Source organism: Apodemus sylvaticus, chromosome X (assembly GCF_947179515.1).
Source record: "Apodemus sylvaticus chromosome X, mApoSyl1.1, whole genome shotgun sequence".
NCBI classification, from domain to species: domain Eukaryota; kingdom Metazoa; phylum Chordata; class Mammalia; order Rodentia; family Muridae; genus Apodemus; species Apodemus sylvaticus.
The window spans coordinates 150,844,063-150,863,194 of NC_067495.1; the positions used below are offsets into that span (position 1 = coordinate 150,844,063).

General features: G+C 37.2%; 1 protein-coding gene and 1 pseudogene across 2 annotated transcripts in view; one reads left to right on the plus strand and one right to left on the minus strand.

Moving 5' to 3' along the window:
* The window catches only part of Gab3 (GRB2 associated binding protein 3), a 160,855-nt gene that overhangs the window by 29,561 nt on the left and 112,162 nt on the right, over positions 1-19,132 (minus strand). For both annotated transcript variants that reach the window (XM_052171179.1, XM_052171178.1), the window contains exons 5-6: positions 6,037-6,092; positions 5,051-5,258 (exon numbers count right to left, since the gene is read on the minus strand). In XM_052171179.1, the coding sequence (XP_052027139.1) occupies positions 5,051-5,258; positions 6,037-6,092 (264 nt within the window). The remainder of the gene's footprint in view (positions 1-5,050; positions 5,259-6,036; positions 6,093-19,132) is intronic.
* Positions 8,445-10,565, plus strand: LOC127675447 (acyl-CoA-binding domain-containing protein 5-like; annotated as a pseudogene).

Genomic DNA, 19,132 nt, shown 5'->3' on the forward strand with positions numbered 1-19,132 from the left:
ATGTCATGCATGCCCTAAGAGAACACCAATGCCAGCCCAGGCTACTATACCCAGCAAAACTCTCAATTACCATAAACGGAGAAAACAAGATAGTCCATGACAAAACCAAATTTACACAATATCTTTCCACAAATACAGCCCTTTAAAAGATAATAAATGGAAAACCCCATCACAAGGAGAGAAACTACACCCTAGAAAAAGCAAGAAAGTAATCTTCCATTAACAAACCAATAAGAAGACAGCCACATAAACATAACTCCACATTTAACAACAATAATACCAGGAACCAACAATCACTTTTCCTTAATATCTCTTTATATCAATGGACTCAATACTCCAATAAAAAGACATAGGCTAACAGACTGGATACATGAACAGAATCTAACATTTTGCTGCATACAAGAAACCCACCTCAGTGACAGAGACAGACAGTACCTTAAAGTAAAAGGCTGGAAAACAATTTTCCAAGCAAATGATCCCAAGAAACAAGCTGGAGTAGCCATTCTAATATCAAATAAAATTGACTTTCAACCTAAAGATGTTTTTTAAAAGATAAGGAAGGGCACTTCATATTCATCAAAGGAAAAATCTGCCAAGGAAAACTCTCAATTCTGAACATCTATGCTCCAAATGCAAGGGCACCCACATTCATAAAAGAAACTTTACTGAAGCTAAAAGCACACATTGCACCTCGGACAATAGTAGTGGGTGACTTCAATACCCCACTCTCATCAATGGACAGATGAGGGAAACACAAACTAAACAGAGAAAGAGTGAAACTAACAGAAGCTACGAAAAAAATGGATTTAACAGATATCTATAGAACATTTTATCCTAAAACAAAAGAATATGCCATCTTCTCAGCACCTCATAGCACCTTCTCCAAAAGTGACCATATAATCAGTCATAAAACAGGTCTCAACAGATACAAGAAGATTGAAATAATCCCATGCATCCTATAAGATCATCACAGATTAAGGCTGATATTCAATATAATCAAAGACAATAGAAAGTCCACATGCACATGGAAGCTGAACAATACTCTACTCAATGATAACTTGGTCAAGGAACAAATAAAAAAAGAAATTAAAAACTTTTTAGGATTTAAGGAAAATGAAACCACAACATACCAAACTTATGGGACACAATGAAAGCAGTACTAAGAGGAAAACTCATAGCTCTGAGTGCCTCCAAAAAGAAACTGTAGAGAGCATACACTAGCAGCTTGACAGCATGTCTGAAAGCTCTAGAACAAAAGGAAGCAAATACATACAAGAGGAGTAGACAGCAGGAAATAATCAAACTCAGGGCTGAAATCAACCAAGTAGAAACAAACAAACAAAAAAAAACTATACAAAGAATAAACAAAACCAGGAGCTGGTTCTTTGAGAAAATCAACAAGATAGATAAACCCTTACCCAGACTAACCAGGGGGCACAGAGACAGTATCCAAATTAACAAAATCAGAAATGACAGGGGGAATATAACAACAGAAACTGAGGAAATTCAAAAAAATCATCAGATATTACTATAAAAGCCTTTATTCAACACAACTGGAAAATCTGGATGAAATGAACAATTTCCTAGACATATACCAGGTACCAAAGTGAAATCAGGATCACATAAATGATCTAAACAGCCCCATAACCCCTAATGAAATAGAAGCAGTCATCAATAGTCCCTCAACAAAAAACAGTCCAGAACCAGATGGCTTTAGAGCAGAATTCTATCAGACCTTCAAAGAAGACCTGATACCAATACTCTCCAAACTATTCTACAAAATAGAAACAGAGGGAACCCTACCCAATTTGTACTATGAGCCACAGTTACTCTGATACTTAAACCACACAAAGACCCTACAAAGGAGAACTTCAGACCAATTTCCCTTATGAATATTTATGCAAAAATACTCAGTAAAATTCTTGCCAACCGAATCCAAGAACACATCAAAACGATCATCCACCATGATCAAGTAGGCTTTATCCCAGGGATGCAGGGATGGTTCAATATACGGAAATCCATCAATGCAATCCACTACATAAACAAACTCAAAGAAAAAAACCACATGGTCATTTCATTAGATGCTGAAAAAGCACTTGACAAAATTCAGCATCCTTTCATGCTTAAAGTCTTGGAAAGAACAGGAATTCAAGGCCCATACCTAAACATAGTAAAAGCAATATACAGCAAACCAGTAGCCAACATCAAACTAAATGGAGAGAAACTTGAAGCAATCCCACTAAAATCAGGGACTAGACAAGGCTATCCACTCTCTCCATACACATTCAATATAGTACTCGAATTCCTAGCCAGAGCAATCAGACAACTAAAAGAGGTCAAAGTGATACAAATTGGAAAGGATGAAATCAAAATATTATTTGCAGATGATATGATAGTATACTTAAGTGGTCCCGCAAAATTCCACTAGAGAACTCCTAAACCTGATAAACAACTTCAGCAAAAATGGCTGTATATAAAATTGATTCAAACAAATCAGTGGTCTTCCTCTACTCAAAGAATAAACAGGCTGAGAAAGTAATTAGAGGGAAAAACTCCCTTCACAATAGTCACAAATAATATAAAATACCTCTACTTTAGTTAGTGTGACTGTACCTAAACAAGCGAAAGATCTGTATGACAAGAACTTCCAATCCCTGAAGAAAGAAATTGAAGAAGACAGCTCAGAAGATAGAAAGATCACCCATGCTCATGAAGTGACAGGATTAATATAGTAAAAATTTCCATCTTGCCAAAAGCAATCTACAGATTCAATGCAATCCCCATCAAAATCCCAACTCAATTTTTCATACAGTTAGAAAGAGCAATTCTCAAATTCATCTGGAATAACAAAAAACCCAGGATAGTGAAAACTATTCACAACAGTAAAAGAACTTCTGGCAGAATCACCATCCCTGACCTCAAGCTATATTACAGAGGAATAGTGATTAAAAAAACTACATGGTATGGTACAGTGACAGGCAGGTAGATCAATGGAATAGAATTGACCCAGAAATGAACCCACACACCTATGGTCATTTGATCTTTGACAAAGGAATTAAAACCGTCCAGTGGAAAAAAGATAATCAACAAATGGTGCTGGTTCAACTGGAGGTCAGCATGCAGAAGAATGCGAATTGATCCATTTTTATCATCTTGTACAAAGGTCAAGTCCAAGTAGATCAAGTACCTCTACATAAACTCAGACACACTGAAACTAATAGAAAAGAAACTGGGGAAGACCCTTGAGGACATGAGCACAGGTGAAAAGTTCCTGAACAGAACACCAATGGTTTATGCTCTAAGATCAAGAATTGACAAATGGAACCTCATAAAATTACAAAGTTTCTGTAAGGCAAAGGACACCATCAAAAGGACAAATCAGCAACCAACAAATTGGGAAAAGATCTTCACCAACCCTACATCCGACAGAGGGCTAATATCCAATATATACAAAGAACTCAAGAAGTTAGACTCCAGAAAACCAAATAACCCTATTAAAAATGGGGTACAGAGCTAAACAAAGAATTTTCACCTGAAGAACTTTGAATGGCTGAGAAGTACCTTAAGAAATGTTCAACATCATTAGTGATTAGGGAAATGCAAATCAAAACAACCCTGAGATTTCACCTCACACCAGTCAGAATGGCTAAGATTAAAACCTCAGGAGACAGGAGGTGTTGGCAAGGATGTGGAGAAAGAGGAACACTCCTTCACTGCTGGTCGGAATGCAAGTTGGTACAACCACTCTGGAAATCAGTCTGGCGGTTCCTCAGAAAACTGGGCACCACACTTCCGGAGGACCCTGCTATACCACTCCCGGGCATATACCCAGAAGATTCCCCAGCATGCAATAAGGACACATGCTCCACTATGTTCATAGCAGCCTTATTTATAATAGCCAGAAGCTGGAAAGAACCCAGATGTCCTTCAATGGAGGAATGGATAAAGAAAATGTTGTATATTTACACAATGGAATACTACTCAGCAATTAAAAACAATGAATTCATGAAATTCTTACGCAAATGATTGGAACTGGAAAATATCATCCTAAGTGAGGTAACCCAATCACAAAAGCACACACATGGAATGCAGTCACTGATAAGTGGATATTAGCCCAGAAACTGTGAATACCCAAGACACAACTCACATATCAAATGATTCCCAAGAAGAAGGAAGGAGAGGGCCCTGGTCCTGGAAAGACTTGATGCAGCATTGTAGGGGGTTACCAAAACAGAAAAGTGGGAGGGGTTTGATTGGGGAATGGGCGGAGGGAAGAGGGCTTATGGGACTTATGGGGAGGGGAGAACTGGGAAAGGGAAAATCATTTGTAATGTAAACAAAGAAAAAAGAGAAAAAAAGAAATGTTCAACATCCTTAGTCATCAGGGAAATGCAAATCAAAACCCTGAGATTTCACCTTACACCAGTCAGAATGGCTAAGATCAAAAACTCAGGGGACAGCAGGTGCTGGTGAGGATGTGGAGAAAGAGGAACTCTCCTCCACTGCTGGTGGGATTGGAAGCTGGTACAACCACTCTGGAAATCAGTTTGGCAGTACATCAGAAAATTGGACATAGTATTACCAGGCCTGTGGTCCTGAGAAGGTTCAATGCTCCAGAATAGGGAAATGCCAGGACAGGGAAGCAGGAGTGGGTGGATTGGTGAGCAGGGCGAGGAGGGGATGGGGTAGGGTGTGTTCCAAAGGGAAACCAGGAAAGGGGATAACATTTCAAATGTAAATAAAGAAAACATCTAATAAAAAATGTTTAATTGAAAAAGGAAAAGAAAAAAAAAGAGCACTGACTGCTTGCTCTTCCAGAGTTCCCGAGTTCAATCCCCAGCAACCACACAGTGGTTCATAACCATCTGTAATGGGTTCTGATGCCCTCTTCTGGTGTGCCTGAAGACAGCTACAGTGTACTCATATGTATAAAATAAATAAATCTTTAAAAAATTCCCCAAATCTCTTAATTCTCTCCCATCTATTTTTTTCCTAATCATTGTAAGCTTGCTCCTCGACCCAACATAGCAGTCTTAGCCAAATGCCTTACATTTTCTCTGGGGCTTGAGATTTCTGTTCACTGGCGGTGGCTCCAAGTCTGAAGGTAACTCAGGCAGTATGCTTGAGCTCATTGGAATGTAGTCATCCTGGCTGTAGTGGGCTCTAAGTTCAGAAGTAGTGCCTTTGGGGCTCATGGGCACATAGCTGTCTTCAGCACTGGTTGAAGCTGTGAGATATATCGGTGAACACTTATGTGACTGCAAGACAGAACGAGTATAGGTTGGGAATTATAGACCATAAATGCAAACTGATACTAGTAGGTAATACAGCTGTAATACAGTTTCAGTTCTAAATTACCCCCAAAGGAACTCTTAATTTCTTCGGGAAAACTGGACAAGTGTCTAATTAAAGTTCTGCCTCTGAGAATAGGTGATGTCTGAGATCTGAAACTAGAACACTAAAGGTTTTAAATTAATGATTTTCTTTGTAGTAGTTAATTCTGGTTATCAAGTTCACTGAATACATATCTTTAAAGGGCATTTCTAGAAAGGTTTAACTGAGAAGGGATGTCCCACTCTGAATGTAGTTGGTACCAAACTCCTGGCTAGAATCCTGAACTGAATAAAAAGGAGAAAAAAAAGAAATCCAGGTAAGTCCCAACTGCAACCCACATTACCATGAACTCTGCCATGTTCTCCCTTTTAACCCATTAGGTAAAATAAACCCTTTTCTTTGCAGCTTCTGGCGGAAATTTTGTCACAGCAATGAGAAAGTAACAATGTATCCTTCAAGTATGATATGGTGCTTTAACAGCTACTCAAAGTAAGCAAAAGTCTAATTCATTGGCTTTGAAGGGTCCTTATAAAATATCAAATCCAATAGTTCCCAAATCAATTCAAATCTTTAGGAGTTTACTGGAAGAGTTCTCAGAGATTCAGAATGCTGAATCTCAGAGGACTTAAAGGAAACATCACATATAGGTCAGGTTATTTCTGGTCAAATTGAAACTTAAAGGAATTCAAGAGCCAAACATACCAGATTTAAACTTAGCCGCTTATTTCGGAGTCTTAAGGACTGGCTTTGTACATCACCTAAAAGATAGAGGCTTGAGTGGTGAGTGCTGTATGACAATATCCATTTAAACTAAAGTCCAAGCCCCTATCCTCCCAGGGCCTGTGCCTATAGCTCCAGAGAAACAGGGAAGAATAATATATAATTTCCATGCAAAAAGCTTGCTATTAAATGTAGCTGGAAGTCAGAACTCATTCCCCAAGAGATGGAAAAATCAGTTCAGATTCTAAACAAATTAAAGTTTTCTGATGGTTTTGATTCTCTTCATAAATGAGAAGGAGATACAGCAAGTAATTAATAAATGTTTGCTAAATTTATTAAAAGAATCTTCTGAGTTTGGAGATAGTGGAGATAGACCTGTGGGTCTCAGGAGAAAGTGTTTGAAATATCCATTGAGGTGAGAAAAAAAAAAAACAAACCAAGTTTAGCAGCATTGTGGGCAGCATTATGGGCCCAGTTGAGCTCTGCTACCATAAGTCACTGACTGATCTTTCTGCAACAATCATTAAAGACTTGGATATAGGCATGAGAAGACAGAGTATTTGAGCTATCTAGAGTTGGGAACTTGTTATATGGATGTGAAAATAAGACAAAATTTAGAATAGTTGTTAAACTGAAAGAAGAAATGTCCATAAGGCATATTGAATACTTAACTCAGTCAATAAGGCTAGAATTACTCTAAAAAAAAAGCAGAAGTATTTTAGGGAAACTGTAGACCAACATATTTAATGAATATAAATGCAAATGTTCTAAAAATATTAATAAATTCAATTTTATGATGTTAAAGTAATTAGATAACATGATCAAGTAGGATTTATAATAGTTATGGAAGTCTTGGTTCAGCATTTGAAAATTAATTACCATATTCCACATTAAGTCCTAGGAATATTGTGGGGCTTTGATCTCCTTATGAATGTTGTGAATGATAGCAACTAGTGGGCAGTAGAATAACACCGGTGATATGAGGAACCAGCATCACCATGTTAGAAGCCTTGGGAAGAGTCTAAACAATGGGTATTCAGCAGAGAAGTTCATGTCTCTCCCCTAAAAGCCTATTTAACTCTTGAGTAAAATTGGGTTTGCATTTTCATATGATACTTTTTGCAAAATAAACTTTTTTGTGATACTCAAAAATGGAAACAAAATTACATGATCATATCTACAAATGCAGAAAAAATTAACAAAATCTAATACCCATTTATGATTTAAAGGAGGAAATCCTTTAAAGGATGTCTGCTGGAAAGATAGGAAAGTGGTTAAGAGCATGTTTTGCTCTTGTAAAGCACCTGAATTCAGTCCCCAACACCCACATCAGGCAGCTCATAAGTACCTGTAACTACAGTTCCAAAGAGATCCAATACCTCTGACCTCTATAAGCACCAGCACTCATGTGAACATAACCAAACACCACTCACTCTCTCTGTCTGTCTCTGTCTCTGTCTGTCTCTGCCTCTCTCTCTCTCTCTCTCTCTCTCTCTCTCTCTCTCTCTCTCCCTCCCTCCCTCCCTCCCTCCCTCCCTCCCTCCCTCCCCCCTCTTTCTCCCCCTCTCTAAAAAAAACTCTCAGTAAAATAGGAATACTGGGAACTTCCTCACCTTGATAAATAAAGCTACAGGGCAGGTAATGTAGCTACATCAAGTCCATGAGTTGAGACTCCAGCACTAAGGAAGGAAGATAGTGAGGTAGGGAGTGGGCAGGGAGGGAGAGGGAGGGGGAGAAGGAGGAAGGAGAGAGGGGTGAAGAGAAGGAATGGAAAATCTACAAAGAAATCTATGGCTAACACCATACTTAAATGGTAAGAAATTCAAAACATTCCTCCTAAAAAAATCATGAAAAATTCAAGGATTTTCTTTGCACTGTTTTTAACATTGTGCTATAAGTAATAATAAATACAATATGACAAGAAATGGAAGAATATACAAAGTGGGAAGGAGGAAATTAAACTTGTCTTTGTTGCTAGGAATGGTGGCGCATGTCTGTAATTTTAGCAGTTGGGAGGCTTAGGCAGGAGAACCAAGTCTAATATAGGGTACATAGTAAGTTTGAGGCTTGTCTGGGCAACTTAAGACTTTATCTCACAAAAACAAAAATCCACAGATGACATTATTACAAAGAAATCTTTTAAAAATTCAACATTTTTTCCTGAAATAATAAGTTATCTTTGCAAGGTTTTAGGAAATAAAGTTAATACAAGTTTCCTATACAGTAGCAATGAACAAGTGGAATTTGAAGTAAAAAAGGCAATATAATTTACACTAGTACCCCCTTAAATGAAATATATCACTTAGATATAAACCTAACAATATATGTACAAAGTTGAAAATTTCTGGTGAAATAAATAAACTAAATAAATAAATGGAGGGGGTATAGAGATGGTCAGTTGGTAAAGTACTTATTTTGCAAGCATTAGAATTTGAATTTGAATGCCCATAATCCACATAAAAGCTGTTACAGCAACCCACATTTGTAACTCCAATTATGGCAATATAGACAGGAGAATCCCTGGAACTCACTGGCCAGATAGTCTAGCTTACTGATGAACTTCAGATTCAGTGAGAGATCCTGTTTTAAAAATAAGGTAGAGAGCAGTAGAAAAAAACATTCAACACTAACTTCTAGCCTCCACATTCACAGACATACACCATACAATACATTAAATGGGCCCTGGAATTATGGCTCAGTGGTTAAGAGAACATGCTGCTCTTTCAGAGTTTGATTTCCAGCACCAAGTTGCATAGTTAATAACTACCTGTGATAAAGCTCCATGGATCTGATGACCTCTTCTGGATTCCACAGGCACTTACACTCACATGTACACATACACAGATACATACATATATTAAAAAGGCACAAAATAAATTTTTTAATTAAGTACGTGGAGAAACATACCATTTTCATTAAAAGTATTGATTTACAAATAAATCAGTACTGTCAAGATGTTAATTTCCAAGTTCATCAACAAATGCAGTATAATTCTAATCAAACTACAGAAAGTTCGGGGCTTGAGAGCTGTCTCACCAGTTAAGAGCAGTTGATGCTCTTACAGAGAACATAGGTTCAATTCCCAGCATCCACATGGCAGCTCAATATTGCCTGTAACTCTAGATCTGATACCTTCACACACACACACACATGCATATATATCAATGCACATAAAGTAAAAACAAACTATTTAAAAATACAGAAAGCTGGCTTATGGATGGAGATAGAGAGAAGACAAGATGTAGCTACTAATGTCTCCTGGAGGATTTAGATTTAATTGGCTTACAAGATTAGGATTTTAGTAGATTCACCCAGCAATTGAGTTGCCATTGCTTCTGAACTAAGTTTGTGTGGTGTTTTCCTTCACGCGACTGCTCAACTGGGCTCCAGAGAGAAAGATCTTGGTAATGTTCTGATCTCTTCAAATTCCAAAGCTATTAATGGTAAAGAGGAGAGCAGAGATAGTGGAGCTGAGTCTGAGGAAGGAGAAGCCCAAGAAGAGTTAAAAGGAACAGAACTTAATGGCCGTGATGATAAGAAAATGATGAAGAAACCAACAGATAAGAATTTGGAAATCATTGTTACAAACAGCTATAAAGATAGCTTTGCTCAGGATATACAGAGTGACGTTCAAAATGATTCTTCCTCAAGTACCAGAAGCACTGAAGATGAAAAGCTTGGAGATCAGAGCTCACAGCGTACAGGAAACACTGTTGTCTGTGTTCACCAAGATGCAAATAAAGATGCTTCAAGAATACATCATTTGACAAAAGATCCAGATAGTGAACAGATACTGTGATACTATGGAGCAACTTGGACAAGAAGAGTATTATTTAGGTGGTGATCCTCCTCAACACTTGGAAAGTTATGGGTTTTGTGAAGATGCTCAAAAATCTCCTGGAAATGGCAGCATTGGAGAAATGCAGATGGTATCAGTCAAAGGAAATGCTGAAGTGAAGCAGGAGGGGAAGATGGCAGCAGTAGCAGTGGAGCACCTCACTGTGAGAAGAGAGGCAGAGAGAGCGAGGGCTTCTCCAGGGTCAGGAGAGGGAGAGTAGGACAGAGAAAGCCACATTTGAGCAAAGGAACCAAGGGTGCGCAAGTAGGAAGTGGAGGTGACAGAGAATGCTGGGCTCAGACTGAGGATCCATAGGCAGTCTCACCTAGCAGATCGCTCTTGTACTCATTAGACGGCAGGATTTTAGTAGAATCACCCAGCAATTGAGTTGCCATTGCTTCTGAACTAAGTTTGTGTGGTGTTTTCCTTCACGTGGCTGCTCGACTGGGCTCCAGAGAGAAAGATCTGGAGAGAATGCCCTTCAGAGACTTCATAAAGTGGAAACACTAACTGCTTCACAGGTGAAATTATCTTTGCAGATTAGTAATCAGCCCTACTCATAGAGACCATCTTGGTGGCCCTTTGAGATGTCCCCTGGTGCGTTATATGGCCTTCTATTGCTCAGTGGTTGGTGCATTTGTATTATCAAAGAAGGACAAGAAAACTAAATTGAAGAAATGACCTTTTACTCAAGACTGCTGGGACTGGATGCCATAAAAGACAAGAAGAGTATTATTTAGGTGGTGATCCTCTTCAACACTTGGAAAGTTATGGGTTTTGTGAAGATGCTCAAAAATCTCCTGGAAATGGCAGCATTGGAGAAATGAAATGGACTTCACAAGAAAATCTCAGTTTTGATGATTAAATTTCTTTTTTGTCCAGTAGTTTATATACATAAATATTCTTTGCACTTCACACAAGTGGTTACCATTTTAAAAACTAATATTGCTAATACTTGAAAAATCAATCTCAACTAGATTTTTTATTTTCTATATTCTTTGTTTACATTTCAAATGATTTCCCCTTTCCCAGTCCCCCCCTTCCCATAAGTGCCATAAGCCTTCTTCTCTCCACCCATTCCCCAATCACCCCCTCCCTCTCTCCTGGTAATCCCCTACAATGCTGCATCAAGCCTTTCCAGGACCAGGGCTCTCTCCTTCCTTCTTCTTGGGTATAATTTGATATGTTGATTGTGTCTTGGGTATTCAGAGCTTCTGGGCTAATTAATATCCACTTATCAGTGACTGCATTCCATGTCTATTCTTTTGTGATTGGGTTACCTCACTTAGGATAATATTTTCCAGTTCCAACCATTTGCCTAAAAATTTCATTAATTTATTGTTTTTAATTGCTGAGTAGTATTCCATTGTGTAAATGTACCACATTTTCTGTATCCATTCCTCCATTGAGGGGCATCTGGGTTCTTTCCAGCTTCTGGCTGGAAATAAGACTGCTATGAACATAGTGGAGCATGTGTCCTTATTGCATGCCAGAGAATCCTCTGGGTATATGCCCAGGAGTGGTATAACAGGGTCGTACAGAAATGTCCTGCCCAGTTTTCTGAGGAACCCCCAGACTGATTTCCAGAGTGGTTGTACCAGCTTGCAATCCCACCAGCAGTGGAGGAGTGTTCCTCTTTCTCCACATCCTTGCCAACACCTGCTGTCTCCTGAATTTTTAATCTTAGCCATTATGACTGGTGTGAGGTGAAATCTCAGGGTTGTTTTGATTTGCATTTCCCTAATCACTAATGATGATGAACATTTCTTAAGGTACTTCTCAGCCATTCAATGTTCAACAGGTGAAAATTCTTTGTTTAGCTCTGTACCCCATTTTTAATAGGGTTATTTGGCTCTCTGGAGTCTACCTTCTTGAGTTCTTTGTATATATTGGATATTAACCGTCGGTTGGGATGTAAGGTTGGTGAAGATCTTTTCCTAATTTGTTGGTTGCAATTTTGTCCCATTGACAGTGTCCTTTGCCTTACAGAAACTATGTAATTTTATGAGGTCCCATTTGTCAATTCTTGATCTTAGAGCATAAGCTATTGGTGTTCTGTTCAGGAACTTTTCCCCTGTGCCCATGTCCTCAAGGGTCTTCCCCAGTTTCTTTTCTATTAGTTTCAGTGTGTCTGGTTTTATGTGGAGGTCCTTGATTCACTTGGACTTGAGCTTAGTACAAGGAGATAAGAATGGATTGATTTGCATTCTTCTACATGCTGACCTCCAGTTGAACTAGCATCATTTGTTGAAAAGGGTATCTTTTTTCCACTGGATGGTTTTAGCTCCTTTGTCAAAGATCAAATGACTGTAAGTGTGTGGATTCATTTCTGGGTCTTCAATTCTATTCCATTGATCTACCTGCCTGTCATTGTACCAATACCATGCAGTTTTTAACACTATTGCTCTATAGTACTGATTGAGGTCTGGGATACTGGTTCCCCCAGAAGTTCTTTTACTGTTAAGAATTGTTTTAGCTGTCCTGGGTTTTTTGCTATTCCAGATGAGTTTGAGAATTGCTCTGTCTAAATCTATAAAGAACTGAGTTAAGATTTTGATGAGGATTGAATTGAATCTGTATATTGCTTTTGGCAAGATGGCCATTTTAACTACATTAATCCTGCCAATCCATGAGCATAAAAGATTTTTCCATTTTCTGAGGTCTTCTTCAATTTCCTTCTTCAGAGACCTGAAGTTCTTGTTATACAAATCTTTCACTTGTTTGGTTAGAGTCACACCAAGATACTTTATATTTTTTGTGGCTATTGTGAAGAGTGTCATTTTTCTTACTTCTTTCTCAGCCTGCTTATCCTTTGAGTATATAAAGGCTACTGATTTGCTTGAGTTGATTTTATAACCAGCCACTTTGCTGAAGTTGTTTATCAGCTGTAGGAGTTCTCTGGTGGAGTATATTGAGTCACTTAAGTATACTATCATATCACATGCGAATAGTGATAGTTTGACTTCTTCCTTTCCAATTTTTATCACTTTGACTTCCTTCTGTTGTCTAATTACTCTAGCTAGAACTTCAAGTATATTGAAAAGATATGGAGAGAGAGGGAAGCCTTGACTGGTCCCTGATTTTAGTGGGAATGCTTCAAGTTTCTCTCCATTTAGTTTGATGTTGGCTACCAGTTTGCTGTATATTGCTTTTACTATGTTTAGGTATGGGTCTTGAATTCCTGTTCTTTCCAAGACTTTTAGCATGAAAGGATGCTGAATTTTGTCAAAAGCTTTTTCAGCATCTAATGAAATGACCATGTGGTTTTTTTTCTTTGAGTTTGTTTATGTAGTGAATTGCATTGATGGATTTCCATACATTGAGCCATCCGTGCATCCCTGGAATGAAGCCTACTTGATCATGGTGGATGTTGCTTTTGATGTGTTCTTGGATTCAGTTGGCAAGAATTTTATTGAATATTTTTGCATCGATATTCATTAGGGAAATTGGTCTGAAGTTCTCTTTCTTTGTTGGATCTTTGTGTGGTTTTGGTATCAGCATAATTGTGGCTTCATAGAACGAATTAGGTAGTGTTTCTTGTGTTTCTATTTTGTGGAATAGTTTCAAGAGTATTGATATTAGGTTTTCTTTGAAGGTCTGATAGAATTCTGCACTAAAACTATCCGGTACTGTGCTTTTTTTTTTTTTTTTTTTTTTTTTTTTTTTTTTTTTTTTTTTTTTGGAAGGCTTTCTATGACCCCTTCTATTTCTTTAGGGATTGTGGGACTGTTAGATGATCTATTTGATCCTGATTTAATTTTGGTATTTGGTATCTGTCTAGGAAATTGTCCATTTCCTCCAGATTTTCCAGTTGTGTTGAGTATAGTTTTTTGTAGTAGAATCTGTTGATTTTTTTTCGAATTTCCTCAGTTTCTGTTGTTATATCTCCCTATTCATTTCTAATTTTGTTAATTTGGATGCTGTCTCTGTGCCCTCTGATTAGTCTGGCTAAGGGTTAATCTATCTTGTTGATTTTCTCAAAGAAACAGCTACTGGTTTTGTTGATTCTTGTATTGTTCTCTTTTATTTCTACTTGATTGATTTCAGCCCTGAGTTTGAGGATTTGCTGACTTCTACTCCCCCTGGGTGAAATAGCTTCTTTTTGCTCCAGGGCTTTAAGGTGTGTCATTAAGCTGCTAGTGTATGCTCTCTCCATTTTCTTTTTGGAGGCACTCAGGGCTATGAGTTTTCCTCTTAAAACTGCTTTCATTGTGTCCCATAGATTTGGGTATGTTGTGTCTTCATTTTCATTAAATTCTAGAAAGTCTTTGATTTCTTTGTTTCTTCCTTGACCAAGTATCATTGAGTAGATTATTGTTCAGTTTTCATGTGTATGTGGGCTTTCTTTTGTTTTTGTTGCTATTGAAGACCACTCTTACTCCATAGTGATCTGATAGGAGGCATGGGATTAGTTCGATCTTCTTATATTTGTTGAGGTCTGTCTTGTGACCAATTATATGGTTGATTTTTGAGAAGGTACAATGAGGTGCTGAGGAAAAGGTATATTCTTTTGCTTTAGGATGAAATGTTATATATATATATATATATATATATATATATATATATATATATATATATATATATATGTTAAATACAATTGGCCCAAAGTTTCACTGTGTCCCTGTTTAGTTTCTGTTTTCCTGATCAGTCCATTGAGAAGAGTAGAGTGTTGAAGTCACCCACAATTATTGTGTTAGGTGCAATGTGTCCTTTGAGCTTTAGTAAAATTTCTTTTATGAATGAGGGTGCCATTGCATTTGGAGCATAGATGTTCAGAATTGAAAGTTCTTCTTGGTGGATATTTCCTTTGACCAGTAAGAAGTGTCCTTCTGTGCCCCTTTTGATGACTTTAGGTTGAAAGTCAATTTTATCTGATATTAAAATTGCTACTCTGGCTTGTTTTCTGAGACCATTTTCCTGTAAAATTGTTTTCCAGTCTTTGACTCTGAGGCAGTGTTTGTCTTTGACACTGAGGTGTGTTTCCTGTAAGCAGCAAAGTGTAGGATCCTGTTCATGTATCCAGTCTGTTACTCTATGTCTTTTTATTGGGGAATTGAGTTCATTGATGTTAAGAGATATTAGGGAATAGTGATTATTACTTCCTGTTATTTTTGAAGTTATTTTTATGTTTGAGTGGTTATCTTCTTTTGGATTTGATGAAAGAAGGTTCCTATCTTGCTTTTTCCAACGTGTAGTTTCCCTCCTTGTATTGGCGTTTTCCACCTATTATCCTTTGTAGGTCTGGGTTTGTGGAAAGACATTGTGTAAATTTGGTTTTGTCATGGAATATCTTGATTTCTCCATCTATTGTGATTGAGAGTTTTGCTGGGTATAGTAGTCTTAGCTGGCATTTGTGTTCTCTTAAAGTCTGCATGAGATCTGCCCAGGATCCTCTAGCTTTTGTGGTCTCTGGTGAGAAGTCTGGTGTAATTCTGATAGGTCTTCCTTTATATGTTACTTGGCCTTTTTCTCTTACTGCCTTTAATATTCTTTCTTTGTTTAGTACATTTGGGGTTTTGATTATTATTTAATGGGAGGTATTTCTGCTCAGGTCCAGTCTGGAGTTCTGTAGGCTTCTTGTATGCTCATGGGCAACTCTTTAGGTTAGGGAAGTTTTCTTCCATAATTTTGTTGAAGATATTTGCTGGCCCTTTAAGTTGTACATCTTCACTCTCATCTATACCTATAACCCTTAGGTTTGGTGTTCTTATTGTGTCCTGGATTTCCTGGATGTTTTGTGTTACAAGCTTTTTGCATTTTGCATTTTCTTTGACTGTTGAGTCAATGGTTTCTATGGTATCTTTGGCATCTGAGATTCTTTCTCCTATCTCTTGTATTATGTTGTTGATATTTGCATCTATGACCCCTGATTTCTTCCTAAGTTTTCTAGCTCCAAAGTTGTCTCCCTTTGTGAATTCCTAGTTGTTTCTACTTCTGTTTTTAAATCCTGGATAGCTTTGCTCAGTTCCTTCACTTGTTTGTGTTTTCCTGTAATTCTTTAAGAGATTTTTGTGTTTCCTCTTTCATGACTTCTGCCTATTGACCCAAGTTCTCCTGTATTTTTTAAGTGATTTTTGCATTTACTCTTTATTGGCTTCTATCTGTTGACCCATATTCTCCTGAATTTCTTTAAATTATTTTTGTGTTTCCCTTGTAAGGGCTTCTACCTTTTGCTTCATTTTCTCCTGTATTTCTTTAAGAGATTTATTTATGTCCTTCTTCTGTTCCTCTAACAGCATCATGACCAGTGATTTTAAATCCAAATCTTGTTTTTCTAGTGTGTTGGGGTATCCAGGACTTGCTGTTGTCAGAGGATTGACTTGGATGCTGCCATATTGCCTTGATTTCTGTTAGTAATGTTCCTATGTTTGCCTTTTGCCATCTTGTTATCTCTGGCGTTAGTTGGTCCTGTTGTCATTGTCTGGTGCTTGAACCTTCTGTGAGCCTGTAAGGCTATTTCTGCTCCTCTGGATGACTGGGTTTCCCCTGGCACAGATTGCTGATGGGCTGCCCTACTCTTGGATTCCATTAAAGCCCTGGTGTGCCTTGCCCCAAGCAATGTTATACTTGGGATTGTCTCTGTGTATCTGGTGTTGCCTGTCCTGTCTGTCTGTGAGCAAAGATGGCAGCAGGAGCCCCTACAAGTGCTGATTACTCTGCAGGGAAAATGACCCACAACAGGGCTGGCACACAGATGACCTGCAAAGCTACCCAGGTCTTGGGTGCAATCAGAAGCCTGGCAGTCTGTGTTCCAAGTGATGTTAAACTCCGGGATATTTCTGTGTACCTGGAGCTGCCTTTCCTGTCCATCTGGGAGCAAAGATGGTAGCAGGGAGCCCCGAACTAGATTTTAAAGTAGCATCCATAGACTTACTTTTTTTGAGCTTGAAGAACTTTAAGTTATTAATTGTTCACCTGATTTTCTCTCATAAGAATGATTTTGTAAGGCATAGCTACAATTATGAGAAAAAAATTATACTTTTTACTTTTCTAAATTAAACACAAGAAAGAATGCAAAAACAAGAGTGGCTTTTAAATGAGGTTAAATCAATATTGTATCAGTCACTGAACTGTCAGCTACATAGCAGAATGCCAATGGAAGAATAAGAATCCTCTACATTCTTTGTGGTCTGTACAGAAGACTGGGCTGTATTTAGTGGCTTGATTTCCCTGGCTTGCTCAGGGGAACTCAGAAAATCGTGATCCTTGTACTGTGTTTACTGTTTACAAATGATTCACTGAACAGACTTAACTTGATGGAAATGGTGAAGAATAGGCCTAATGTAGGTGTAAAAATGTGTTCCAATTCTAGAGATGGTTAATCAGATTTTAATTCAACTATGCACAATCCTTTGTAACCATTTTTCTTTTAAGTGAGGATATATCTACTGTCTGCTTCATAGGGTGCTTTGTAATGAAATGAAAACTTATTTATACTGTTTTTACTAAGGTAACAAAAGCATGAAGATCCTTTTTTGTGCAAATCTGGATTACTAACATTTTAGTGCCTCAGATTTCCTTTGGGATATACTTCACAAGGTATCAGAAGTGCGTTCAGTCCACAATTCTTTATGTCCACATGATTAAGGAATTCCTAACTAATGTAAACAAGTTCCTTCTAGCCATTAGAACAAATGGAAGATTAATTTAGATCCTGGAAGACTGTATTTGAAAAATAATCTCTCTTGTGTACTTTCCCAAACCTGTGCTCAGTAATATACTTTGTATTTTGAAGATTTAATTTAAAAAATTTAAAGCAAATCCTTTTCTGCTTTTTCTTTTGAAACAGTCTTGGTAGCTCATGCCAGCCTCCAGTTCACTATGTAGCTAAAGATAACCTTGAATACCTGATGTTCCTGTCTCTACTTTTCAGTCTCTGGGACCACAGGCATGTACCACTATGACCAGCTTTGGATAATGAAACATTTTAATTTGTTCTTGATTTGTATGATGTTGGGGGCATTAGCATTAGATATTGAATACTTTTAGTAAGAGGGAAATAATCCATCTCCAGAATATAGGGTTGTTCTTTGAAAAAAAGTGTGAGAACATAATTTGCTTGTTCTAGACTTTACAAAGAAATTCTTTAAAACTGTAACTTTATTTAAAATTGTGTGAACAACTTGGTTGATCTTCCTTAAATGATCTACTGGTTTTTGCTTATGATTAAAAAAGCCTGAATCTATCTTCCTTTTAAAAGGAAGGAAAAGAGGCAAATAATTGAATTATTATGGAAAACTTTAGACATGGAGTGTTTGTTTTAAATTACAAAAGAAGTTGGTATGATAGAGTGATGCCTTGTTCTTATATAAATAAAATGCAAATCAAAAATGTAGCCAGTTGTGATTCATTGCAATTAGTCAAGTGTAACTAACTCTTATGGGCAATCATTTGTATCTTATATATCAGAATTACTTTATAGTTTGAAAGCACTTTGCACATACTTCTTGTATATAAAGGATGTAATTACAGGATATAGTGGTAATACTTTAAAAGATAAATCTCATTTTAAAAATTGACAACTATGGTATTTTTTAATGATGAACTTTTCTTCTTATTGTAAATACTAAGTTAAAAATAAAAGGTTAATGAGAAAAAATAGAAAAAGTTGGTGTGTGCAGATGAATAGTTTTTATATAAAGTTGATGTGGACAGAAAAAAAATACAGAAGACCTCAGAAAAATAAAGAGATATCCCAATGCTCATGGATTGGTAGAATTAACATAGTAAAAATGGCCATCCTACCAAAAGCAATCTACAGATTCAGTGAAATCCCCATCAAAATTCCAACACACTTCTTCAAAGACATGGAAAAACAAAGAACCCAGGATAGTGAAAACAATTATTAACAATAAAAGAACTTCTGGAGGAATCACAATCCCTGACCTCAAGCTGTATTACAGAGTAATAGTGATAAAAACTGCATGGTGTTGGTTGGTACAGAAACAGACAGATTGATCAATAGAATAGAATTGAAGATTCAGAATTAAAACCACACCCTATGGACACTTGATCTTTGACAAAGAAAACAAAAATGTACAATGGAAAAAGAAAGCATATTCGATAAATGGTGCTGGTCTAACTAGCAGTTGGTATATAGAAAAATGAAAATAGATCCAAATAAAATGTCTTTGACAAACAATAAATATAAAATAGTAAATACATGACACTATATGATAAGGAACTCAAAAACTCGTAATAAAAAAGCAAGTATCTAATTTTTATACTAACTATTTTATT